The sequence below is a fragment of the Puntigrus tetrazona genome, chromosome 7, assembly GCF_018831695.1.
Source record: "Puntigrus tetrazona isolate hp1 chromosome 7, ASM1883169v1, whole genome shotgun sequence".
Taxonomy (NCBI): Eukaryota; Metazoa; Chordata; class Actinopteri; order Cypriniformes; family Cyprinidae; genus Puntigrus; species Puntigrus tetrazona.
Genome location: NC_056705.1, coordinates 22,003,665 through 22,027,639, shown reverse-complemented (window position 1 = coordinate 22,027,639; position 23,975 = coordinate 22,003,665). Strand labels below are relative to the sequence as shown.

The 23,975-nt window shown below is 37.1% G+C and overlaps 3 protein-coding genes across 4 annotated transcripts; all 3 read left to right on the top strand.

Annotated features, from left to right (window-relative positions):
* Positions 1 to 4,038: 4,038 nt before the first annotated feature.
* Positions 4,039 to 9,133, top strand: LOC122348456 (low choriolytic enzyme-like). Of its 2 annotated transcripts, XM_043243908.1 has the most exons (9): positions 4,039 to 4,164; positions 4,293 to 4,323; positions 4,414 to 4,494; positions 4,626 to 4,778; positions 4,855 to 4,972; positions 5,071 to 5,249; positions 5,408 to 5,489; positions 5,586 to 5,707; positions 5,971 to 9,133. In XM_043243908.1, the coding sequence occupies exons 1-9, from the start codon at positions 4,096 to 4,098 to the stop codon at positions 5,973 to 5,975; spliced, it is 840 nt and encodes a 279-aa protein (XP_043099843.1). In that variant the 5' UTR covers positions 4,039 to 4,095; the 3' UTR covers positions 5,976 to 9,133. The 2 variants fall into 2 exon arrangements, with proteins under 2 accessions (XP_043099843.1, XP_043099844.1); XM_043243909.1 differs by lacking the exon at positions 4,293 to 4,323 and having other exon boundaries at positions 4,047 to 4,164.
* Positions 9,134 to 12,733: 3,600 nt separating this feature from the next.
* LOC122348458 (hatching enzyme 1.2-like) lies at positions 12,734 to 16,497 on the top strand. Its single transcript, XM_043243912.1, has 9 exons — positions 12,734 to 12,875; positions 12,954 to 12,984; positions 13,056 to 13,115; positions 13,602 to 13,754; positions 13,831 to 13,948; positions 14,046 to 14,224; positions 15,627 to 15,708; positions 15,792 to 15,913; positions 16,171 to 16,497. Exons 1-9 carry the CDS (start codon positions 12,807 to 12,809, stop codon positions 16,173 to 16,175), a joined length of 819 nt encoding a protein of 272 aa, XP_043099847.1. The 5' UTR covers positions 12,734 to 12,806; the 3' UTR covers positions 16,176 to 16,497.
* A 5,089-nt stretch (positions 16,498 to 21,586) lies between these two features.
* On the top strand, positions 21,587 to 23,010 carry LOC122347948 (low choriolytic enzyme-like). Its single transcript, XM_043243183.1, has 7 exons — positions 21,587 to 21,603; positions 21,685 to 21,747; positions 21,886 to 22,038; positions 22,115 to 22,232; positions 22,346 to 22,524; positions 22,669 to 22,750; positions 22,836 to 23,010. The coding sequence occupies exons 2-7, from the start codon at positions 21,696 to 21,698 to the stop codon at positions 23,008 to 23,010; spliced, it is 759 nt and encodes a 252-aa protein (XP_043099118.1). The 5' UTR covers positions 21,587 to 21,603; positions 21,685 to 21,695.
* The last annotated feature ends 965 nt before the right edge of the window (positions 23,011 to 23,975 follow it).

Below are 23,975 nucleotides of genomic sequence, written 5' to 3'. Positions count from 1 at the left end.
AACACTATAAAAGTAAGTTTCCTCAGTACTCCCCATTGCAATTCATTGCTGTATGGCAATGACATCTAAAAGGAGACATCCAAGAGATGTATTTGCAGATGAGCATAAATAAATAATATGCAAATGTCAAATAGAGATCTCCTAGATGTATGTGTGCTATCGGGGTATTGTTTTTGGTTTTAATTTTTGAACAAAATTATATGAATAAAAATGATAAACAAAACACTAAAAGTGCTTGCTAATTGATGCCATACAAAGTGCATATTTATCATCCATTTCTACTTAAATACAAACATTATACAAATATTATAACAATTACATATGTCACACAGAGATTGCACTGTAATAGTGTTTAGAAATATGCATGCATAATTTAAATCCTGTCATGGGGTGAAGAATCACACGACAAGGAGAGCTCAAAATAAATGCCCCAGAGGATTTATTTACAACATGATGAATAAGTGACAATTCGAATAGGTGCTCTGGTGCTGTGGGTGCTCTCTTCCTCTCCAGAGCAGAGGATTTATGCTGTACTCCTTGTTGGCAGATAGGTCACACGCTACTGTCAAAGACAAAAAAGAGACATTAATTCTCAGGCTCATGAAGGCAGGCTCTGACAGACCTCTAAAAGATGCCCAGATCCAAGAGAGATGCAAGAGGCATTCACGGCTCCAGTTCATTGACGCACACCAAAGTGGAAGTCCTGGAGCATGAGGAACCATCGGGTCACCCTGGATTTGGTGTTCCTGGCATGGGACATCCACTGCAGGGGCGTGTGGTTGGTGACCAAGGTGAACTTCCGGCCCAGTAGGTAGTACTGCAGGAAGAGGAGAGAACTTCATCATCCAGGCTGACGTAAAAGGTAAGTAACTGGTTAAATTCTTTCCAACACTGTGTCACTCCAGGATGGTCTCTGTCTTCGTGCGAGGCACCACCAGCAACAAGGCTGCACATCTTTTCTCTCTATGATTTAAACTTATGGCCAACAATGCTTCAGCCCGACCAACTCGGTACCGGCAGATCCTTCAGGACCGCTCACTCCCCAATCTCCCAGTGTTGGACTGCATCCACCAGCTCGACGGTTTCCACAAGCTCCAGGGGGGTGATTGGGTTCCACATGCCGACCGATTTGTTTGATTACTTATTACTGGAAAAAATTGTGCTGTTGGTAACGCTGTTATTCCAATCACTGGATGTCACATGGATGAAGGGTGCTTCCATGATTGACATGCCAATCTTAGACCCACCATGAGTGAGCTGTAACAGTTCGACGACCATTTTTGATGCCAGAGCAGGGACGTAGACAAGAATGGCTCTATAGCAATTGAGGTGTGTTGTTATTGTTAAAAAATGTTTTTTCTAAATTAACTTAATAAAACAATTTAAGCGAAATATCATTTTGCCATTACACATTAAACTGAACCATCATAATAATTTTCATTTTGCTTTAATTTCAGACAATCTCCAAAACAATCTAAAACATTAAACAAATGATTTACAGGTATAACATGTGTTTATCAATGTAGGAAATGTAATTAGTGCCCTTGAAGTACAAAATGTGGGTGGGTCCGGATTGAATTCTGAATAAATTGAATGAACACTAAAGGCAGTAAAACTCATAGACCTTTTAATCGTTTTAACACAATTTAATTTGAGTTTTAAATAATAAAATGTCATTTTCACACAATTATGTTGGTTTAGGGCATATTTCCAACATGATAGAGTATTAACTTTTAGCAACAGACCATGGATTTTTCAATTCTAAACCGTCACAATACATACTTATATTGATGGAATAAAAATGTGGGTATTTTGCATTGCATGGCATGAAAGTACAATGTCCTACAGAAAAGCATTATAAACTGCTGATCTGATAACTTAATTAAAGTCTTTTAGAAGGGCATATATAATCAATATTACCCTAGTTTTTCAATCAATAAAGTGGCTAAATTAAGGAAAAATAAAGCATCAACAGGCAATGACATTACTCAACAGCACTCAACTACTTCACTTCCAGGAAAGATACTATTAGAGATAAAATTATAACCATGTAGCTGTCAGCTACAGTACTGCATCAGATCCCTTGAGGAACAATTTCACTCATTCACTGTAAAAAAAGAAAAAAGAACTGCACATTTTCCAGTTAACAAAATCTTTTTAGTCTCAAATTCTATTTTCTTTAAACTACATAAACACCATTGTCAGTCCAACAAAGTTACCCCAAATGTAGTCATAACTAGTTAAACACAGTTGTCTGAACAAAGAATTTCATGTTGTTAAAATGCTAAGGCTTAATGTGTTCCCAGCATCCATTGCAGCATGAATTAATTATGCAGTTACTGTTATAGGATTATTGTTTTGCTATTTGCTGACTACATTTTTTGTTGTTTTATCATTGTTGTTAGTTATGTATTGTACTTTGATGTAAAGAGCTCAGACAAGAGTTGAAGATCTAAGTACGAGCTTTATATAAACACAACATGGTCAAAACAAGCAAAGTCAGAATACCAGTAAACAATAATGTACAAGGATGAGACAGAAGTGTAACCATGCGAAGGTCAGGGCAGGCAACAAAACATTCACAAAAACACAAGGCAACAGTCCAAGGTCAAAATAAAGTCAAAACAATATGAAACACGGCTTGGCAAAACAGGGAAACCACTTGAGTTTAGAGTGCGCAACAGCAAAACAATACTTCACGACTTTTGTTTGGCATGGCCCAACTTATATGGCTGCCAAACAAGAAGTCACTTGAGAGGAAGTAGAAGAATCAAAGACATAGCAGAGGTGAGAGCTTCCTCTGATGGCCTGGCGTAACAATAATTAGCTGATCAGAAAAGAGACATCTTTAACACACCTTAGACACAGACCTCTAAATTTATTCTATCAGTAACTTAACTCACTGACTTGGGTTGAGTAAACAACTTGGTCCAAAGTTGAGTAAACTCAAAAAAGCTGTGCAGCAAGTTGCCTTGAAATTTTAAGTTTAGCGAATTTTTCATTTCTTACAGTGTTCTCTAATATAGAAGAGAAAGAATTGTAATTTCTTAAATCATCCAAACCAACAACATGTTAGACTGTATTCTTTCGAAGCTCCTACAATTGGTGCTGCAAGAAGTCATAAAACCTTTTTTGACTATTATTAATTCATCTTTGTCATTAGGATATGTCCCCAAAATATTCGAACTGGCTTTTATGAACCCAAAGAACAATTAAATACAGACCAACCTTTGCTCTACCTTTTCTGTCAAAGATACTAGAAAAAGTAGTATCCTCACAATTATGTTCCTTCTTAAAAAAAATGGTATCTGTGATGATTTCCAGTCAGGATCATAGTACTGAGACTGTTCTCGTTAGAACTCGTTACAAACGACCTGCTATTATCATCTGACTGTGGTTGTATCTCTCTATTGGTGAAACTGTATCTTACTGCTCATGCCGATGATATTCAGATCTATATATCTTCAAAGCCTGAAATGCATTGTCAGTATAAAAAATCTTGATGATGAGTATTGTTACTGCTTTTCATATTTAATGCCCAAACTCTGGACTCTTTGTTCAGGAGGCAGACACACTCTGTCAGTTTAAGTCTAGATTAAAAACCCAACTCTTTAACCTTGCTTATGCGTAACACACTAACGCATTTCTATTATTCAGATGCATTAATGGGTTGTTAGGCTACATTATTAGATCGACTGAAACCAGGAACACTTCACATAATACTTAATGTACTTGTAACATCATAGGAAGAATGGCATCTATGCAAATATTAGTCTTTTTCTTTCTGTTTCCAGCAGATCCATTCTGTTTCCAGATCAGATGTTCACTGCAGTCACCCTGTTCCTGTCTGTGTCCAGCTCAGATGGTGGATCAGTACCTAGAGATAACCTCTACAGTCCTGAGTTGTGGTAGAGATCAGGACAACTAAATAAGCCCCAGAGATCAAAATTACTCTGCTTTAATACCATGTTGTAATTTGACAGTGGATTCATGAAAACTGGATTGCAGCACAGAAAAAGGAAGTTAAGACTCTGAGAAGAGTATATAACTGCCAGGTCTTTTTGATCCAGACCAGAATCTCAGAAGGCTTTCATCATGTACCTGTTGGTGGTGTTGATCTATCTTCTGCTAAGCTCTGTTCCTGCACAGAGTCGTCCTGTTGAGGTGAGAACAGATCTGAAATGTAAAAATTTAATCATCAGCAGCAGCAGCAACTACCTATTGTGAGCAGCCTTTAGTTGTTTTTTTTTTAGTTTTCAAATCTTTTTGTTGTGTTTAAAATCCATAAACAGGATTTAATTGAAAAGATCTCTGGGAAGAGTGGTAAGATATGAAAAATGTAATAACTTATATATTATTCTGAATTTATGATTTATTATTAATTTATTGAATTTAGTCTCTGTTTCTGTTTAGTCTCTGTCTTTGTCTCTGATAACAAAACTGAGAAAGATGACATGGCAGTGTCAATTATAATTGAGAAGAACAAACATGCAGGTAACAGAATAAAATTTTTATGATTTTATAGGCACATCCCCTGTTTAGCAATTGAAAGCAAATTTCTTTAAAATTGATATTATCAGTGTCAACAGCTATAAGGATTTCATACATTCTACTGCACCACACAGGACAGAAAGTGCATGGGCCCTTGATCACGTTTGGAGACATCGCCGTATCAGCAGGCTTCAAGAATGCAGATCCGTGCACAGCTCGTGGATGCAAATGGGAGAGAAGCAGAAATGGATTAGTCTATGTGCCCTACGTGATCGCCAACCAGTACTGTAAGTAATGATCACTACTTTTGATATTATCTCATCTGTGTCACATGACCTGTTTAATAGTTTACTCCTGCTACAGCTCCAAATGAAATACAAGTGATTAAACAAGGTTTACGGTCCTTTGCGGATGTTTCCTGCATTCGATTTGTACCACATGAAGGGCAGAGGCACTTTCTCCACATCAAGTCTGATTCTGGGTAAATCTGTAGATTTTTGGCTATGTTTTGTCCCATTTCTGTATATAAATATTTCTGTGTATACACCTGAGAGCTGATCTGTTATGCATGATCCACAGTTGCTATTCATATTTGGGGCGTCAAGGTGGAGGGCAGGTTGTTTCTCTACAGCGCTTTGGATGTGTTTATTACTACATTGTTCAGCATGAGCTCCTTCATGCTCTCGGGTTCCATCATGAACAGAACCGCAGCGACCGTGACAACCACATCCAAATCCTTTATCAGAACATCATACCTGGTATTTTTCTTTAGAAAAAAGATGATAAAATAGAACAAACAATAAGAACACAAAAATGCATGATACAGAATATGTTGCATTTAGTCACAATAATTGCGGTCTACATTAAATTTGACTGTGTATTTACTTACAATATACTTTTCTGTGCACTGTAACAGCACAGCAGCACAATTTCAAGAGAAGACAAACCAATAATCTGGCAACCCCCTATGACTACAACTCTGTAATGCACTATTCAAGGTAAGTGTTCTTGTGTTCTTTGTATTTTTAGAGGGAGGGGGGGGTCTAAATACTAAAAACATAATCATGTAAATTTACTGTTTCTTTATGTTTTAGGTACGCTTTCTCTAGGAACAACGAGCCAACCATGATTCCCATTCCTAATAGGAACGCTGTGATTGGTGAAGCACGAAGTATGAGCCCCAATGACATCCTGCGGATTAACAGACTTTACTGCCGTACGTTAAGTGTTTTACTGTCACTTTTCCATTTCAAGCATTTGTGATTTTCTGCTGAAATAACCACCTTAAACAACCATGAAATTTATGAACAGTTCCAGGGTGTTCTATGTAGGTTAGCCATGCTGTTTTGCATGATGAAGGTAATCTTTTAGGCTAAACTAGTCAAGTGGGCTGGTGGTCATTACAGCAGCATTTTTTATTGTAAATCTTATCACAACAAAATCTTATTTTTCTTTCCATGTTCATTGTTTTTTTCACAGGTTGAAGTGCTGCCAGGCTGTTTGATGAATGTTTATCTTTTTTCCCCTTATACAATTTTAAGGGTTCCTTTCTTCACAGTTTCAGTTGATTTTTTGCTTATCTTTTAAAGATGTAACACCTTTTAAAATCATTTTACAATCAGACACCTCTCAGTACATAAACTATAAAGATAACACTGTTCCAGTATCAGATGTTTGTGATAAATTAACAAAAAACACAAATAGTGTGAACTCAAAATGTGAACTCAACTTAAGTCCTTGTTTTTTTTTTATTGTTGTTGTTGTGTTTTTATCAATTTTATAAACATTAGTTAGAGGGTGAGGTTGCTTTTTTAGAATTAAAAACAAAAAATGTCATAATAAAATAATAATCTCTTTTATCTATGTCAGGGGTGCCCATCCCTGCTCCTGGTGATCAAATGATCTATGTCAATTTTCATTCCACTTAATGTATTAATAAATAAATATGCAATATGGTAAATTATGTAAAATTTCATTATTGACACAGTATTTATTATTATAAGTCCAAATCAGTTTCTAATGAATATTCACAAAATGTCTATTCCAATGTTTTTTATTATGAAATGTTACAGGGAAATGAATCCAGCATCTAAAGAATTTATTACTTATTATCTTGCATTTAATATCTACACATTTTGCAGAATATCCACTGGACACAAATGTTTGAGACAGAATACCGTTGTCACACATGTGAACTCCTTTGTTGTTGTTTTTGTCTTGTGCCATGTGCTCTGTGACCTACTTTTAGTTAATTATCTTAGTGTGTTAACCTGTGTGTAGTTAATTTAGTAATTTCCTGTGTGTATTTAAGTCCAGTGTGTTTGTACTGAGTTTGTCCGACTTCGTCTTTAATACGTGTGGTTTTTGTTCTGCCTATCTGCCTGCCTGCCTCTATATTATTACTTGTTCGCTTGAAGAGGATTAAATACTGTTTACGTTTATATTCTCATTGAATGCTCTCACAACCACACCCTGACAGAAAGTCGGACCAGTAAAAAATTAATATAGCGGCGTGTTTTCCCTTTTTTGTTCTTTGTTTTTTCGAAACGTTTTCCCCATTTGTAGACCCTAACTTCCTCATCCTCCTTCTGGAGTAGGAGGATTGCTCTCTCGAGTGCTATACGAAGGACTTCCTCGCCCTCACGAACGACTCACGATACCCGGACAGCTTCCTGTGCTCAATCCACTTTCGCGGACTCAACACACGAGCGAAACTGTTCGGGGACGGCCCTCGAGAGAGCCTAGCCGCTTATATCGAGTGGGTGTCGTGCAATTTGTCGCTGACCGTTCAGCTTGAGGACAACGACACCAGCCCGTGCCCACCACTGATGAGGGATCGAAGTCCACAGAGCCAGAGAGAGCGACAGAGCCGTGGGGCGCCGCATGTTTTCCCACCCCTACCATCCGCTGTCGATGTTTATCAGCATCCACTGCGCTCATCCTCAGCTCACCATCTGGTGCTCGCCACGGGTCTGCTGGTCACCATCGCCGTCGTGGGTGGAGGATCCCTTGCCTCATCATCCGGCCTCCGAGTCCTGGACTCCACTCCAGCTAGGCTCCTAGCTCCCTCCTCTCCACTGTGGTCCATTAGTCCACCAGCTCCGCCAGGCTCGATCGTCCCATCCGGCTCCACATTGGTCTGTCGTCGACTATCCGTTGCCTAGAGTGGTTCCTCTCCTCCGGCTTCACCTTGTCCCTCCATCCCTCCAGCTTTGTCAGGCTCCACCTCAGTCCTCTGTTGCTCTTGCTCTGCCACTTCCTTCTCGTCCCCCGTCTCCGCATCGGTCGCCGAAGCCTGTGGCGTCACCTAGGTCCTCCAGTGCCTCGGTGTCTCCCTGGCTCTTCGTCTCTGCCTCAGTCTCCTCCACCACCTGCTCTGCCGCTGTCGGTCAGCCCCATGGAGTCGATGGCCATTGCTCCTCCCTCTGTCAGCTCCACCTTGGACCATCATGGCTGGGTTCTGGGTCCTCTGGATCTCCTCCTGCTCCAGACTCCTCCTGGCTCCTCCCTCCGTCTGCACCTCCCTGGACTCCATCTGCCAAACCCCTCCTGGGGGCCGTCCTCCACCGGTCCTAGCGAAGGCATGGCTGAGTGACTTGTTTATTCTTGGTGAGAGATGGGAAGTTGGGAGGGAACACAGGAAAACTCGGGAGACTCAAAAAGTATAGGAGATTCAGGAGAGCTGGATGGAACCAGTGGAAATTTAGGAGGTTCCGGACATTTAGCCACTAATCTCCACTAATACATCCTTAACAATGCACAATGTTGCCACAACTGGTCAAACTCATCTTGAATCAACATCACTGTCATATTGTTTGTAGATGGTTGTAAGCTGGTCTCTGGATTTGAAGTGGAAGTTATCCTTTGCAAAACCGATTGAGAAATCTTGTTAAGAGATGCTTGGGTCATAGCAATCTTGTCTTGAAGTTCTTGCATAACTCTTGCATAGCCCTGCAAAGAAGCTCTTCCATGACAGCAGACATGACATGAAGAGTTTTTGCTGTGAGGTTCACAGTCCCAGGCTTAGCTGACAAGATGCTAGCAAGCTCTGAAGTAGCAGACATGATGTTAACAGGTCCTTGAGGAGCAGGCATGGCAATTTTGATTGGTGTGATGTGAGCAGACTTAGGAGTAGTTGGCAGAACATGAACATGCTTTGACTTGGCAGATGTTGTAGGTTTGTAAAGTCCCTCATCTGCAAGACCCACAGTAAAATTAGTGCGACAAAACGTGGTCAAACAGAGAAATTCCAAATACCAGCAAACAGTTACATCTAAGTGTGAGAGAGAATCATAATCCAGTAAAATGCGATGGTCAGGGCAGGCAGCAAAACGTTCAAAAAACACGAGGCAAAAGTCCAGGGTCAAAATACAAGAGGGCAATCCAAAGTAACAAATGAAACACAACACAAAACAAGGCAAAGGCAATGGCAGTGGCAATGGCAGTGACAATGACAATGGCATGAAAATAGATAAACAGAAAATAAACAGAAAAATACTTGGTAGAGAAATGGAGGTTTCCCTGGTAACAGGTGTAGACAAAGCAGCTCTGAGCCTACAAATGCTTCCTTACATGCAGGATTAAAGAAAAAAGACAGTTTTTAAAGACAGTCTTTCTTCAGAAATAAAGTGATATAAAAACACCCACAGCTCATTATGATTTTTTAAACATGCATTATGTGTTCATTTTTATTTTAACAAAGCCTTTTGGAAAATCAGTCAATTTTGATATTGTGGCAGGTCGCCGCTAATAAATAAATGTATGGGAAACACATCCTACAGCACAATAACATGAGACCAACTTCATTACTCATCATTTGCAGTATTTGTTTCCGGCAGCACTAATCAGACTGATAAACAAACACAGACAGGAAGTTAACTTTGGGCAAGGCACGTGTGCCCGGTGAAAATGTCAATAGGTGAAAGATCTGGACTGTAGGCAGGCCAATTCAGCACTCTTCTTCATCGAAGCCTTGTTGTAAAAGCTGCTATATGTGGTTTTGCATTGTCTTGCTGAAATACACAAGGCCTTCCTTGAAACAGATATTGTCTGGAGAGGAACATATGTTGTTTTAAAACCTTTATATACTTTTTAGCATTCATAGTGCCTTCCAAAATATGCAAGCTGCCCATACTGTATGCACATATCCACCCGCATACCATCAGAGATGCTGGCTTTTGAATTGAATACTGATAACATGCTGGAAGGCTTCCCTCCTTGTTAGCCCAGAGGACACAGAGTCTGTGATTTTCAACAAGAAGGTGAAATTTTAACTCTTCTGACCATAGAACACCTTTCCACTTTAAAACAGTCCATTTTAAATGAGCCCATATGACACGATGGTGTGTCTATTTAGTGTTTTCCTGGGCCCATTTTGTAATGTCAATGACAGAATCATGCCGATGAATAATGCAGTGTCGTCTGAGGGCCTGAAGACCACAGGCATCCAAAAACATTCTTAGGCTTTGTCCCTTATGCACCAAATTTCTCCAGTTTCTCTGAATCTTTTGATGATGTTATGCACGATAGATTATGCAATTTTCAAAGCCTTTGCAATTTGATGCAGAGGAAGATTGTTATAAAAGTATGCCACAATCTTTGGTCACAGGACAACTTTAGGACAAGTTTAGGTTAAGGGTGGGTTAAGATGTAAGGAATGGGCCAATAGTGCAATTTTAAGTAGCCTATTACAGATGTAATTACATATAGGTATTTTTAACGTATTAGTCCATAGTAGTTAAGACCGTCTAATATAAAGTGGGACCTAATCTTTTTATGCACTTTTCACAGATTGGAAAGCCTCTGTCTGTCTTTACTTCTGAGAGACTTCTCTAAGACATCCCTTTTATAGCTAATCATGATCTTAATGGTTTAAGTAATCACACAGATCTAGCAACTAATTACCCTAATTAGTTGCTAGATGTTCTCCCAACTGAATGTTCTCCCAACTAGGTAATGCCCAGATTATCTTGGTGGTTCTAAAGATTATTTTATTTTATTTTCCTGTGGTGTGATTTGTGTTAAAAGTGACCGAATCTGCTCTGAGGAACATTGGAGGCACCCTGATCGCAGATTTTATATTTTCCTGACGATAATTATATATATTTTATAGTTTCTATAGGCAAGTGTAATAAAGGCTATGTCAATTAGCACCACGTTATTCACATACTTTACGTAGCTATTTAAAAATATTTTAATCAACAGATATTATTTCACTTTTATTTCACATTGATTTAATTCCATTACAAAAACAACTATGTCTAATTGCATGTATATGCATTGGATATATGGCTAAAAACACATTTAAAAGCTTTTTTATTTATATGTGATAAATGCTATGTCAGCTATCACTGCATTGTTAAGAAGCTGTTTTAATAAATGGAGATGACTTAAAAACGCACATAAACCACATATTGTCATAATCTAAAACTTTTTTTTGTTTTGTTTTGTTTAGCTTACAGTCACTGGATTCATCCATATTAGGGATTTCCTGCACATCATACGTTTTTATTTCTATGAGCCTTTTTTTGTACTTTTTTGAGAAGAGCCCTCTCCAGATTTGAGTATGAATGAAACATACACTACATGATTGTGTTTGTGCCTGGGTGTTTTCAGGGGATATTTCCATTTATTCGGATTGGATTAGCTACTCATGTGCTGGATGGCCATGATTTGCATAATAGAGAACACTACTGAAAGATGCTCATCAGACGGGATTTAGAACTGGGTATACACAATGCTGACTGATAATGAAGTAGATGTAGATACCTGTGTATATCCTGCACTTCCCTAAAGGTTCTAGGTATTACTCTAATCACAAGTGCTTAGGAAACTCAATACATTTCAGAGATAACCACAATACAACAAATAAAAACAATAAGACAAATCCATAGAGAATCCCGAGGACTTATAAACATGAAACATGTCACATTATAAAGAGGTTCTGAACCCTATTTAGTGCTATACCCTATAGACCTACATATAACAAGATATGGTGTCTTTTTGTAACCTATTGTTACAACATATAACACATTACAACATCCTCTTTAGGAACAAAAAGTTAATCACATGACTCAACATCTGGTTAACAGCAAACCAGAAATATAAAAACTTCCTCTTTGTAAAGCAGGTTTGTTTGTTAAAGGAAGTTTAAGCAGATTTATTAAACAGAGTCATAATCAGCAGGATGAAAACATGAAAACACACTTGGAATTTCCAAAAAAAAGCACCTAAAGGAGCCTCAGGCTCTGTGACTCAAGATTAGAAACCTGAATATGTGCCTCTGCCATCATCAGGTAGAAAATTGACAAATTGCTGAGCTTCAAACAAAAAAAGACTTGATACTGTAAAGATGCTTCAGCTAAATATTTAGTTTAGGGTATGGATACTACTATGGATAAGTATGCAATGTACTTATTAGTTTTTTTTTTGTCTTTAATAAATTTAAGATGTTACAAACCATTTTTTTGCCATACAGTTATGGTGTATGGGGTGTAGATTGATGTGAAAACAAATTATTTAAAGCAGTTTAACATAAGGCAACAACATAACAAAATGTGAAAGAATTTGAGACAATACTTTCACAAGGCACTGTAGATAAGTTGCAAATGCTCAGATTATGAGATTGCTGTCAAACAGTTAAGCGCATCAAAATAAAAGTTTACATAATATGTGTGCACTGTGAATATTTATTATGTATGTATAAACACATATGTACATGTCTAAATTTATATTCATATAATTTATATTATATATTTAATATATAAACAACATATTTTTCTGAATTGTGCATATGTATGTATTTCTATGCGTTTTTCACAGCATTAATACACACACACACACACACACACACATATATATATATATATATATATATATATATATATATATATATATATATATATATATATATATATATACAATACAATATAATTTCTATAATTAGCATATATAAATCAAAATTTATAAATACATAACTGAATACATGCATAATAATATAATCTCATGCACTGTCAAAAATGCCATTGTAAAGTTTTTAAGCCATACAGCTAAAGCTCCTCTTGTGGATTACAAAAAATCCACCCACCAAAGGACGTCTCACCATAAAATAATGATTTGCTACATTAAATGAGAAATAAAAAATAAATGTAATTAATAATTACTCTAAATTACTATGCTTTGAAACCATGTGGTAATTTGGCAGTGGGTTCATGAACGCTGGATTGCAGCACAGAAAAAGGAAGTCGAGGCTCTGAAAAGAGTATATAACTCCCAGCTCTGTTTGATCCAGACCAGAATGTCAGAAGGCTCTCATCATGTACCTGTTGATGATAGCTGTCTCTCTTCTGCTGAGCTTTGTTCCCGCTCAGAGTCGTCCTGTTGAGGTGAGCACAGACAATAATATTTGAAATGACTTTTTACCAACAATTTCTAATATGCATGTGTTTAAAATTCATAAACAGGACTTCATTAAAAAGATCTCTGGGAAGACTGGTAAGATGCACAGAAAGATAAAAAGTTAACATTGTAATGTTTTATTATTAATTTACTGATTCATGTCTCAGGTAACTTCACTGAGAAAGATTATATGCCAGTGTCAACTATACATGCCAACAAACATGCAGGTAAGCATATGCAAGCTATATGATTTGGTAGTATAGGAAATAGATGGGCAACTCTGATAGTGACGAAGGCCAGCACTATTTGTCTTTTATACCAATAGGCCATGTTATAAATGCACATGCAAACACCTTAATTTCTAAACTTTTTATTGAAACAAATCAGAGTTCAATGTATTTTATTTTTAAGGATTTTATAAACTATAAAAAGTTTACCATCCTGAATAGAAATTCTTTTTTGAATAGATTTTTTATTTGTTTTCATTAATGTTAGCATACATAGCGTACTGTAATTAATATGGGAATTGGCTAACTAGAACAATCTTATTTTTTAAACATTGTCAAAAATCCAGCGGCCTGCTCAAACAGACACTGTGGTCCGTATGTGGTCTAGCAAATGAAAGCAAATTTCAGCTCTTTTCAACCATACAAATATAAATTAGCAGAATCAACAGACTGAATAATTTTTTTGCATTCTACTGCACCACACAGGACAGAAAGTGAATGGGCCCTTGATCACGTTTGGAGACATCGCCGTATCAGCAGGCTTCAAGAATGCAGATCCGTGCACAGCTCGTGGATGCAAATGGGAGAGAAGCAGAAATGGATTAGTCTATGTGCCCTACGTGATCGCCAACCAGTACTGTAAGTAATGATCACTACTTTTGATATTATCTCATCTGTGTCACATGACCTGTTTAATAGTTTACTCCTGCTACAGCTCCAAATGAAATACAAGTGATTAAACAAGGTTTACAGTCCTTTGCGGATGTTTCCTGCATTCGATTTGTACCACATGAAGGGCAGAGGGACTTTATACACATAATGTCTAGTTCTGGGTAAATCTCCTGATTTATGGCTTCTTTCTATTCCATTTCTGTGTATATAGTAAATATATATATACACAAACTGATTGCTGTTATGTTTGATCCACAGTTGCTATTCATATTTGGGGCGTCAAGGTGGAGGGCAGGTTGTTTCTCTACAGCGCTTTGGATGTGTTTATTACTACATTGTTCAGCATGAGCTCCTTCATGCTCTCGGGTTCCATCATGAACAGAACCGCAGCGACCGTGACAACCACATCCAAATCCTTTATCAGAACATCATACCTGGTATGTTTCTTTAAAAAAACGATAATCTAAAATAAGAAAAAAAAGTATAATACATGGCATGATACAAGTGAATCTCAATAAATTAGAACGTCATGAAAAAGTTCATTTATTCATATATTTCAGTAATCCAATTCAAATTGTGAAACTTGTGTAGTAAATAAATTCAGTGCACACAGACTGAAATAGTTTAAGTTTTTGGTTCTTTTAATTGTGATGATTTTGGCTCACATTTAAGAAAAACCCTCAACAAATTAGAATATGGTGATATGCGAATCAACTAATCAACTAATCAACTCAAAACACCTGCAAAGGTCTTCAAAATGGTCTCTTAGCTTGGTTCACTAGGTTACACAATCATGGGGATAACTGCTGATCTGATGGTTGTCCAGAAGACAATCATTGACACCCTTCGTAAGGAGAGTAAGCCACAAACATTTATTGCCAAAGAAGCTGGCTGTTCACAAAGTGCTGTATCCAAACATGTTAACAGAAAGTTGAGTGGAAGTAAAAAGTATGGAAGAAAAAGATTCACATCCAACCGAGAGAACTGCAGCCTTATGAGGATTGTCAAGCAAAATCGATTTAAGAAATTCACAAGGAATGGACTGAAGATGGGGTCAAGGCATCAAGAGTCACCACTCACACACGTCTCAAGAAATCTGGCTACAGTTGTGCTTTCTCTTGTTAAGCCACTCTTGAACCACAGACAACATCAGGTGTCTTACCTGGGCTAAGGAGAACAAGAACTTGACTGTTGCCCAGTGGTCCTCTTTTCAGATGAGAGCAAGTTTTGTATTTTATTTGGAAACCAAAATTCAGAGGAAGAGTCTGGAGGAAGGCTCATAGCCAAAGTTGATTGAAGACTAGTGTTGTTTCCACAGTCTGTAATGATTTGGGGTGCAAGGTCATCTGCTGGTGTTGGTCCATTGTGTTTTTTTGAAAACCAAGATCACTGCACCCTGCAACTAAGAATTGTTGGAGCACTTCATGTTCCCTTCCGCTGACCAGTTTTTTGAAGATGCTGATAAAATTTTTACTGTACATGTACAGTAAAGTAACATAATTTCCAGGAGGCCAACAATTCACTCAAAATGTTTTTTATTGGTCTTAAGAAGTATTTGTGATTTATTGAGATGGTGAATTGGTGGGTTTTGTTAAATGTGAGGCAAAATCATAACAATTAAAAGAACCAAAGACTTAAATTACTTCAGTTAGTGTATTGGATTTATTTATGAGTTTCACAATTCAAGTTGGATTACTGAAATAAATGAAATTTTCCACCACATTCTAATTTGTTGAGATGCACCTATACATTTAGTCACAATAATTGAAGTCTACATTCAGTTTCACTGTATTTTTACCTGGTTAACATTTATGTAATATTTTCTGCACACTGTAACAGCACAGCAGTACAATTTCAGGAAAACACAAACCAATAATCTGGCAACCCCCTATGACTACAACTCTGTGATGCACTATTCAAGGTAAGTGTTCTTGTAGCTCATTGCAAAAAGACTCTCCAACCCACCCCCTGATTAATATTGTTTCTTTATGTGTGTGGTTTCAGGTACGCTTTCTCTAGGAACAACGAGCCAACCATGGTTCCCATTCCTAATAGGAATGCTGTGATTGGTGAAGCACGAAGTATGAGCCCCAATGACATCCTGCGGATTAACAGACTTTACTGCAGTATGTTACGTCTGTATTGTTATTTGAATTCAAACAACATTTTCTCTGTTGAAAACACAACCTTATACCACTGAGAATTTACACACAGTTCAAGGGTGCTTTATGCAGGTTAGCAGATGGGTCATTCACCATACCCATGCTGTTCACTAGCAATCAAAAGAAAGTCAATTGGGCTGGTGGTTTTCACAGTGGGATTTATAATTATTGCAAATTCTATAACATTTTTTCCATAATCATTGCCTTTTCTTTTTTCTCAGGTTGAAATTCTGCCAGGCTGTATGAAGGATGCGTTTGATGACAGTACTTAACTCTTTTTAATATCATTCTTTTTAAAGGTTTCTATTTTTGTTTTAGTTGATTTTACTATCTTTTAAAAATTGGACACCTTTTAAAATCATTTTAAAATTTGACACCTCTTAGTACATAATCTGTAAAGGTAATGCTCACACGTTTGTGACAAATCAACAAAAGGTGCAAGTATTTTCAAAATGGTCTTTCAAGGAGTCTTATTGTTTTTTTGGTTTTTTTATCTTAACTGTAGTTAGTGTGCTGTTTGAAAATAAAAATATGCAAGGTGACTCTTATCTGTCTTATCTCTTTTGTCTGTTAATTTCCATGCATTAAACAACATTCAACATCAATACACATAATAGTAATGCATTAAAAACTATATTTTTTTCTTAATTTCAGAAATTGTTTCTTATATGTACAATTTGAAAGTGTATTTTATTAACTTCATTACTGACACAATATTTATTCTTATACTAAGTCCAAATCAATGTCCAATTAACATTCTTGAAAGAACAGACAGTTATTATGCTACTTTTTTAAACTCCTCTAAAGTTAAACAGTTACCTTTTTGGAATCCGTTCAGCCAATCTTGGGGTCTTTCAGCAGCACTTTTAGCTGCAGCTTAGCATAAATCTGATTAGCCCATTAGCATCACGCTCAAAAATGACCAACGATACTTGTGTACTATACAATGAAAAGGTGTGATTTTCTAGGCTAATATAACTAGGAACTAATCTCATTAGAGCCTGGTTTCTCTCTCTATTTTTTTTTTTCCATTCTGTGACAGATGAGGTTTTGGTTCCTTTCCCTGTCACCTCTGGTTGCTTAGCTGTGGACACTTATTTTCTAGTGATTATCGTAGATTTGATTACACACACCATCTTTGAATTTCATAAAAATGTAAGCATTTAATCTCATTATACATTTAAAGTCATTATACATTACTATCACTCCATTCTCTTATTTGATACTGTTCAGTGCTTTGATACAATCTGTGTTTATAATATGATACAAGTGCTATGTAAATAAAAGTGATTGATTGATATTGGAGAAAAAAGAAGTAGATTGTTGATCTTCCAGTCTTTCATGTGGAGAACTGCTCATATTTTCTATATAATGATGCATTTAAAACTTAACAACCAAATTAATGTTCATAAAAGTTCACATTGCTGTTTCAGATGAATTATAACACTGATAAAAAAATATATTTTATTTATATTCGTAATCCTGGACCAAATCCTTTGCTAAAGCATAATGGATTGTGGGTAATTTTAGCCATTAGAATGTGCACAAATCCACAATTCAAAAATCGACCTGAAATAGTAGACCATCTGGGGACTTTTGGAATACTTTTTTCAACATGCTATGCTTTGGGACATACTTATTCTAATCTCTCATACTATTTAGAGTGGATAGTATGAACACTGAGATGCCGACATGTAACAGTTTCCCCCCTCTCAGGAAGGCGTATACTTGCACCGTGCATAGTCAAATTGAGGAAGGAGGGCAAAGGGCTCTGGAGGAGTGCGCAGATAAAAAGAACAGAAGAAAATACAATTGAAGGGGGAGTGTATGGTGGGACTGACCGATGGTAGGAGCCAGGAGCAGGAGGAGCCAGATGTTGATCTAGAGACCAGCCAGGACAAGACCCCAGGGCAGAGTCGAGAGAGAGGAGCTGTAGTTTTGACTTGGCGGTTGACTCCCTAGGAATGGGCAATAGAGACAGAGCCACTGGAGTTAGAGACCAAGAACAGTCTCTGTGACAACCAGTTTTGAGGCCCTTGGGTTAGCTACTGCTCTGGTAGAAATCAGCGTTGGATCTGCCAAACTAGAGATCAGCGACAAGTTCTCTGGAACATGCAAAAGCAACATTTACGATAACCGGAAACACCCGAATGGCATCCGGGTAAAGACTGTGGAATGTGGAATTAGCTGCCTTCCTTCTTCATGACCTTTGAAGACCTCTGCAAGACTGTCATCAACTTTAGCAGGTCAGAGTATCTCCAGGAGCACTGCAATGGGGCATGATACTACTAAACTGTGGTAACAGAGATAATCAGTGAAACCCCAAAAATCATGAGATTCTTAAGCTCCTCCATCTCCCACGGAGGCAAAGGGTTACGCAGGTTGTGTCTAGAAGTCTGAATGACTCCACTGCAGCCACAGTGCTGCTTGTGATGGTGAGAAGGGGGAGAGCCAGAGGGTGTCTCCTGAAGTCCACTATCATCTCCACATTTTTGAGAATGTTCAGCTTCAGACTGTTGCAACTGCACCAGACAGACAGCTGCTCAACCTCTTGTCTGTAAACAGACACGTTGATGCCCTGGATGAGGCCGATGACTGTGGTGTCATCTGCAAACTCCATGAGTTTGACAGAGAGGTATTTAAAGTTGGAGTTATTCGTGTAGAGGGAGAATAGCAGTAGTGAGAGAACGTAGCCCTGAGAAGCTCCAGTGCTAATGGTGTTGGATGTGAGTTTTCCCAGCAGCCTTACTAGCTGCTGTCTGTCTTTTAGAAAGCTGGTGATACACTGACAGATGGAGGTGGGTACAAAGAGTTGTGTCAGTTTATTCTGATGGTGGTAACACTTTAGAATACTGTTCCATCACTAATGAAGAACTACACACTACACTACTATTAACATTGTAGTAACTACTGTAACCTAACAAGAAACAGATTAGGAATTTAGTAAGTAATAACACTTATTTGAAACTGGTAGTTTACAATTAACTAATCAAAAACTACTATATTTCCATATATTCTGGAGAAATCATAAGAACTACTGTATATAGGTCGTGAAGTATTGCCTGTTTCACTAAGCGTTTCTCTCATGATTATTCTGACTGCTATCTTGTGTATGACCTTGCCTGCTTATTCTGACAATTGTCTCTTCGGATCATTCTTGTATTCTGGTAACCGGATTGGATTGATGTTTGTTTCATCCATTGCCTCTTTGATTGTCTTTGCTATTTGAAAATTCTATTGTTGTTTCCCCAGAGCTAACAACATAAATATATTACGAATAGCGATTGATTGTGTTACAGTCTTAATAAATATGAAGGATGTGTTACGGCACTATTAATACACTGTAATTTCAAGGCTTCACTCACTGCTCTTTAAATAAAAGACTTGTATTTTAAGATGTATTTTACTCTCTGCACTGGAGAAAGCACATACATTTATATTATAGTATTATTTTTCATATTTTTATCCAAAATAGGATGTTGCATTAGTGAGAACACAGGTTGAGTCCTGTGCAGGGAGTCCTCATGCAGAAAGTTCTATATAAATAATAATATTATAAATTATGACTTTCCAGGAAATCCCTTAAATGGACAAATCTGTTATATCTGTACAAAATGCCAGCAGAGATGACATAGTCTAAAACACCTCTGAACTTTCTAGATTTAATCGCGTTGCAATAGCCAACAGCTTTTAAAAACTCCATTAGAACCTCCTAGAACTCATTAGAACGGTTCTCTTTAAAACATGATGCTTGTGCTTATGTCTGCACTTGCACACTGGCTGGTCTAGCCTGAAAAATAAACATTTTACTGCTCCTTGAGAATAAGGATCAACATGGAGCAGATAATTTTCCGATTTTGTTGCTTGTCAATTGTTAATTGGAAGTTCGACAAGCAGTTTTTGAGATTTCAGGATTTCCTCATTTGTTTCGATAGGATTTAGTCTTAATAGGACTGACAGTGACTCTTGAAAGGGACTTTCAACCAACCAGGCAAGTGCTAAAATGCCATTAGCATTGTCGTAAACTTTTCCTCATTGAAGGAGAGATCAGGAGACTCTTGCTATCTTTGAAGCAGAAGTTATTTCCTGAACTCACTGGTTGGAGCTGTAGTCATTAAAAGTCTGACGAAGGCTCAGCAAAGTAGAGTATATACCTTTCAAGTGGAAGGAGTTGATAGAGGTGCAGACAATCTAAATAAAGCATGCAAATGCAGCACAGGAATCAGACTGGTAGCAGAATTTTCCCAGCCTTGATCTAATTAGCATAACAGGTTCTGATATGCATAGGTGCTAATCCAATCAGCCTGACACTATCACCCAGAACTTCACATTATCATAGAAACAAAAGGCACAGCTGTACCTTGAGCTTAGCATTCACACTGAACTTGGGAACCTGCTTGATGGTCTGGAAATGCATAAAAACAAAAGGTCAGCTGCCTGCTTGCTCTTCTTAGAATGTCATCATCTTTACCTTAACATGTAAAACCCAATGTACACAACTTTTTTTGTAATCTAACAACATTCCACCCTAAGGTTCAGAAAAAAGGATTTCCCCTATAGAGTTTTACACATGTCAGGAGACTGACTTAAAAGGGAACTGTTGGTTAAGTAGACTAACCTGACTAAAATAAATGGTTTACCCTGTGTTCTCCAAGCTATTTTTTATATAAATGTTGTATTTTTATAATGCAAAACAAAGTCTTTAGCACTGTTTTGAATGCTATGTAAGAAAAAGTGATGAGGACGTTAAAGATCTTGGTACACGTCATGTGAATCAAGTTGCTCCTGTTGTAACTACTATGGACTGTACGTTTTAGTTTAGACACCCTTTGTCTGAGATGGTTCTCGTTACATACCCTCTTTCATTCTACAACTGATGACCATTTTCTCAAAATGTTATCATCCCAAATGGTCTAAACATAACATAACTGTTGACTTACCTATCCTCTATAATAATTAATCTATTTTGGAAGATGAGCATATCAAATATACTTTGTGGAGTGGAATCTGGGTTGAGGTAAACTATAGATTCTTACAGCTATTTCTTCTTCATTCTGCCCATGTTATTTTCATAAGTTCACAAGCACAGGACTTAATTTCCCAAAATCGTCCCACATACTTACATGTAAATCTTACTTACATCTGCTATATTTATTTCCTTCCATATAGGGTAATGTGTAACTTTCATTGGAAGTCTGAGACATCTGGGCTGATATTGTTTGTATAAATATAAACAACTTCCTTAAAGTTGTGAATGCTTAGGTAGTCCCTGCACTCTCTTTGTCTGCTCATTTATTCTTCGAGGCATGCATTGCATATTTTTAAAATAATAAATACTTGATAATCTAATAGGCACAGAAAAGGAAGTTAAGACTCAAAGGATTATATCACTCTTAGTTTGTTTGATAGACCATTTTCTTAGAGTACTCTCATGATGTATCTGTTGTTGGTGGTCATCTTTCTTCTTCTGAACTTTGATCCCACTCAGAGTCGTCCTACTGAGGTAAGAAGAGACAATAATATCTGAAATGAAAAATTATATTATCCACAGTTTCCCACTGAGGGTAGATTTAAATTTTTTACCAAGAGTTTCTAATATAGATGTGTTTAAATTCATAAACAGGATTTATTCAAAACGATTTCTAGGAAGACTGGTAAGATGGACAAAAAGAAAAATAATAGCTAACTTGTAATTTTCTAGTGTTTTATTGATAATTTATTGATTCATGTCTCAGGTAACATCACTATGGAAGATAATATGCCAGTGTCAACTATAATCCGGTCCAACAAACATGCAGGTAAAAGTACAAAAGCTATCTGATAGACTTTTAGTCTATTTGATAGGAACATAATTTGTTTAGCAGTTGATGACAAATTCCTTTAAAAATATAGTATATCAGACTATCAGATTCTGTGCATTCTACTGCACCACACAGGACAGAAAGTGCATGGGCCCTTGATCACGTTTGGAGACATCGCCGTATCAGCAGGCTTCAAGAATGCAGATCCGTGCACAGCTCGTGGATGCAAATGGGAGAGAAGCAGAAATGGATTAGTCTATGTGCCCTACGTGATCGCCAACCAGTACTGTAAGTAATGATCACTACTTTTGATATTATCTCATCTGTGTCACATGACCTGTTTAATAGTTTACTCCTGCTACAGCTCCAAATGAAATACAAGTGATTAAACAAGGTTTACGGTCCTTTGCGGATGTTTCCTGCATTCGATTTGTACCACATGAAGGGCAGAGGGACTTTCTACACATTAAGTCTAAATCGGGGTAAATCTCCTGATTTATAGCTCCGTTCTATTCTATTTTTTGTGTATATAGTAAATGCGCTTTCCCAAAACATATATATACAACCTGATTTCTGATGTGTTCTTGATCAACAGTTGCTATTCATATTTGGGGTGCCAAGGTGGGAAGCAGGTTATTTCTCTAAAGCGTCATGGGTGTGTCCGTCACCGTACTATTCAGCACGAACTCCTTCATGCTCTCGGGTTCCATCATGAACAGAACCGCAGCGACCGTGACAACCACATCCAAATCCTTAATGAGAACATTAAACCTAGTATGTTTCTTTAGAACTCTTTTGAGAACAACAAATATTATTTTTATGTTTTAATTCAAACAAAATAGATAAAGCATGGCATGTTACATTTCATAAAATTTCACATACAATTTAGATTTAATACTTTTCTGCACACTGTAACAGAAAAGCAGCACAATTTCAAAAGAAGAGAAACCAATAATCTGGTAACCCCCTATGACTACAACTCTGTGATGCACTATTCAAGGTGAGTATTCTTGTACTTAAGTGCAAAACGTTTTTTTCATCACAATTTTCATCACATTTTTGTTTCTTTATGTTTGTGGTTTCAGGTACGCTTTCTCTAGGAACAACGAGCCAACCATGATTCCCATTCCTAATAAGAATGTTGTTATTGGTGAAGCTCAAAGTATGAGCCCCAATGACATCCTGCGGATTAACAGACTTTACTGCCGTACGTTAAGTCTTTACTGTAACGTTTTGAATTTAAACTGCGTTTGTGATTAGTAGGATACCTAGTTATACTCTACTTGTTTTTTTTTTTTTTTTTATGGGGTCTTCTTGCTTGACCAAGGTAATCCTGAAGGCTAAACTAGTCAAGAAGGCTGATGTTGGTTTTTGCAGTGGGATTATTGTAACTTCTGTGACAACAAAATCTTGTCTTTCTTTTCATGATTATTGTTTATTTATTTTTTATATTTATTTATTTCTCAGGTTGAAGTGCTGCCAGACCGCATGAAGGATGATAGTGTTCATCTTTTCATCCTGGCATTCATCATTCTCTATCATTCTTTTTTCATGTTTCCTTTTTGCACATCACAGTTTTAAATTATTTATTCTATTCTATCTTTTAAAAACTAGACACCTATTAGTACACTTTCAGTATCAGAAGTTTGTGATAAACCAACAAAAGGTATATATATTACACACTCAAAAGAACTTTTAAAGGAGTATCTCTAGTATTTTTCAGACTTACATTTGTGTATGCAAAACTTACCAAGTAATTTGGCTGTAATATTAGATTTTTTACATAAAAATGTGAATCTTGACTAAAAATTCTCCTAGATGATCCAAAAACAAACTTCAGCATATTCGGTTATCAGACATGACTAGAACGTCAAATGGGACTGGCTTATTTGTTCAGATAAAAACTAAAAAATTATCTTTTTTAGCAGCGGAGCACTCAAAATGGGTTTGTGAACACAGGGATACACAGCCTTATTTTTGGTGTTGTGGACCAATTGTTCTGCTGGAGGTCCTGAGCATCTTGTTTAGACACATGGCATGTCCAGTCAAGTGATCTTTATTTATATAAAGTATTTATTTATACAAAATATCCTCATTTGGGTTACTTTTGGTACTGCTTTTGACATTTTTTGCAATAAATAAATGATTGTAATTACATTTATCTGTCTGTCATGTTTTTCTTATACTGTACAGAGATAGTTATATATAGGTTTATAGGTAGGAGT

Coding starts and splice junctions, on each gene's coding strand:
- LOC122348456 (XM_043243908.1), top strand. CDS start 4,096: ATGTACCTGTTGGTGGTGTTGATCTATCTTCTGCTAAGCTCTGTTCCT. Junction 4,495..4,625: donor TGAGAAGAACAAACATGCAG/GTAACAGAATAA, acceptor TGCACCACACAG/GACAGAAAGTGCATGGGCCC. Junction 5,490..5,585: donor TCTGTAATGCACTATTCAAG/GTAAGTGTTCTT, acceptor TTTATGTTTTAG/GTACGCTTTCTCTAGGAACA.
- LOC122347948 (XM_043243183.1), top strand. CDS start 21,696: ATGGAAGATAATATGCCAGTGTCAACTATAATCCGGTCCAACAAACAT. Junction 22,233..22,345: donor CACATTAAGTCTAAATCGGG/GTAAATCTCCTG, acceptor CTTGATCAACAG/TTGCTATTCATATTTGGGGT. Junction 22,525..22,668: donor TAATGAGAACATTAAACCTA/GTATGTTTCTTT, acceptor ACACTGTAACAG/AAAAGCAGCACAATTTCAAA.
- LOC122348458 (XM_043243912.1), top strand. CDS start 12,807: ATGTACCTGTTGATGATAGCTGTCTCTCTTCTGCTGAGCTTTGTTCCC. Junction 12,985..13,055: donor AAAGATCTCTGGGAAGACTG/GTAAGATGCACA, acceptor TTCATGTCTCAG/GTAACTTCACTGAGAAAGAT. Junction 13,116..13,601: donor ACATGCCAACAAACATGCAG/GTAAGCATATGC, acceptor TGCACCACACAG/GACAGAAAGTGAATGGGCCC.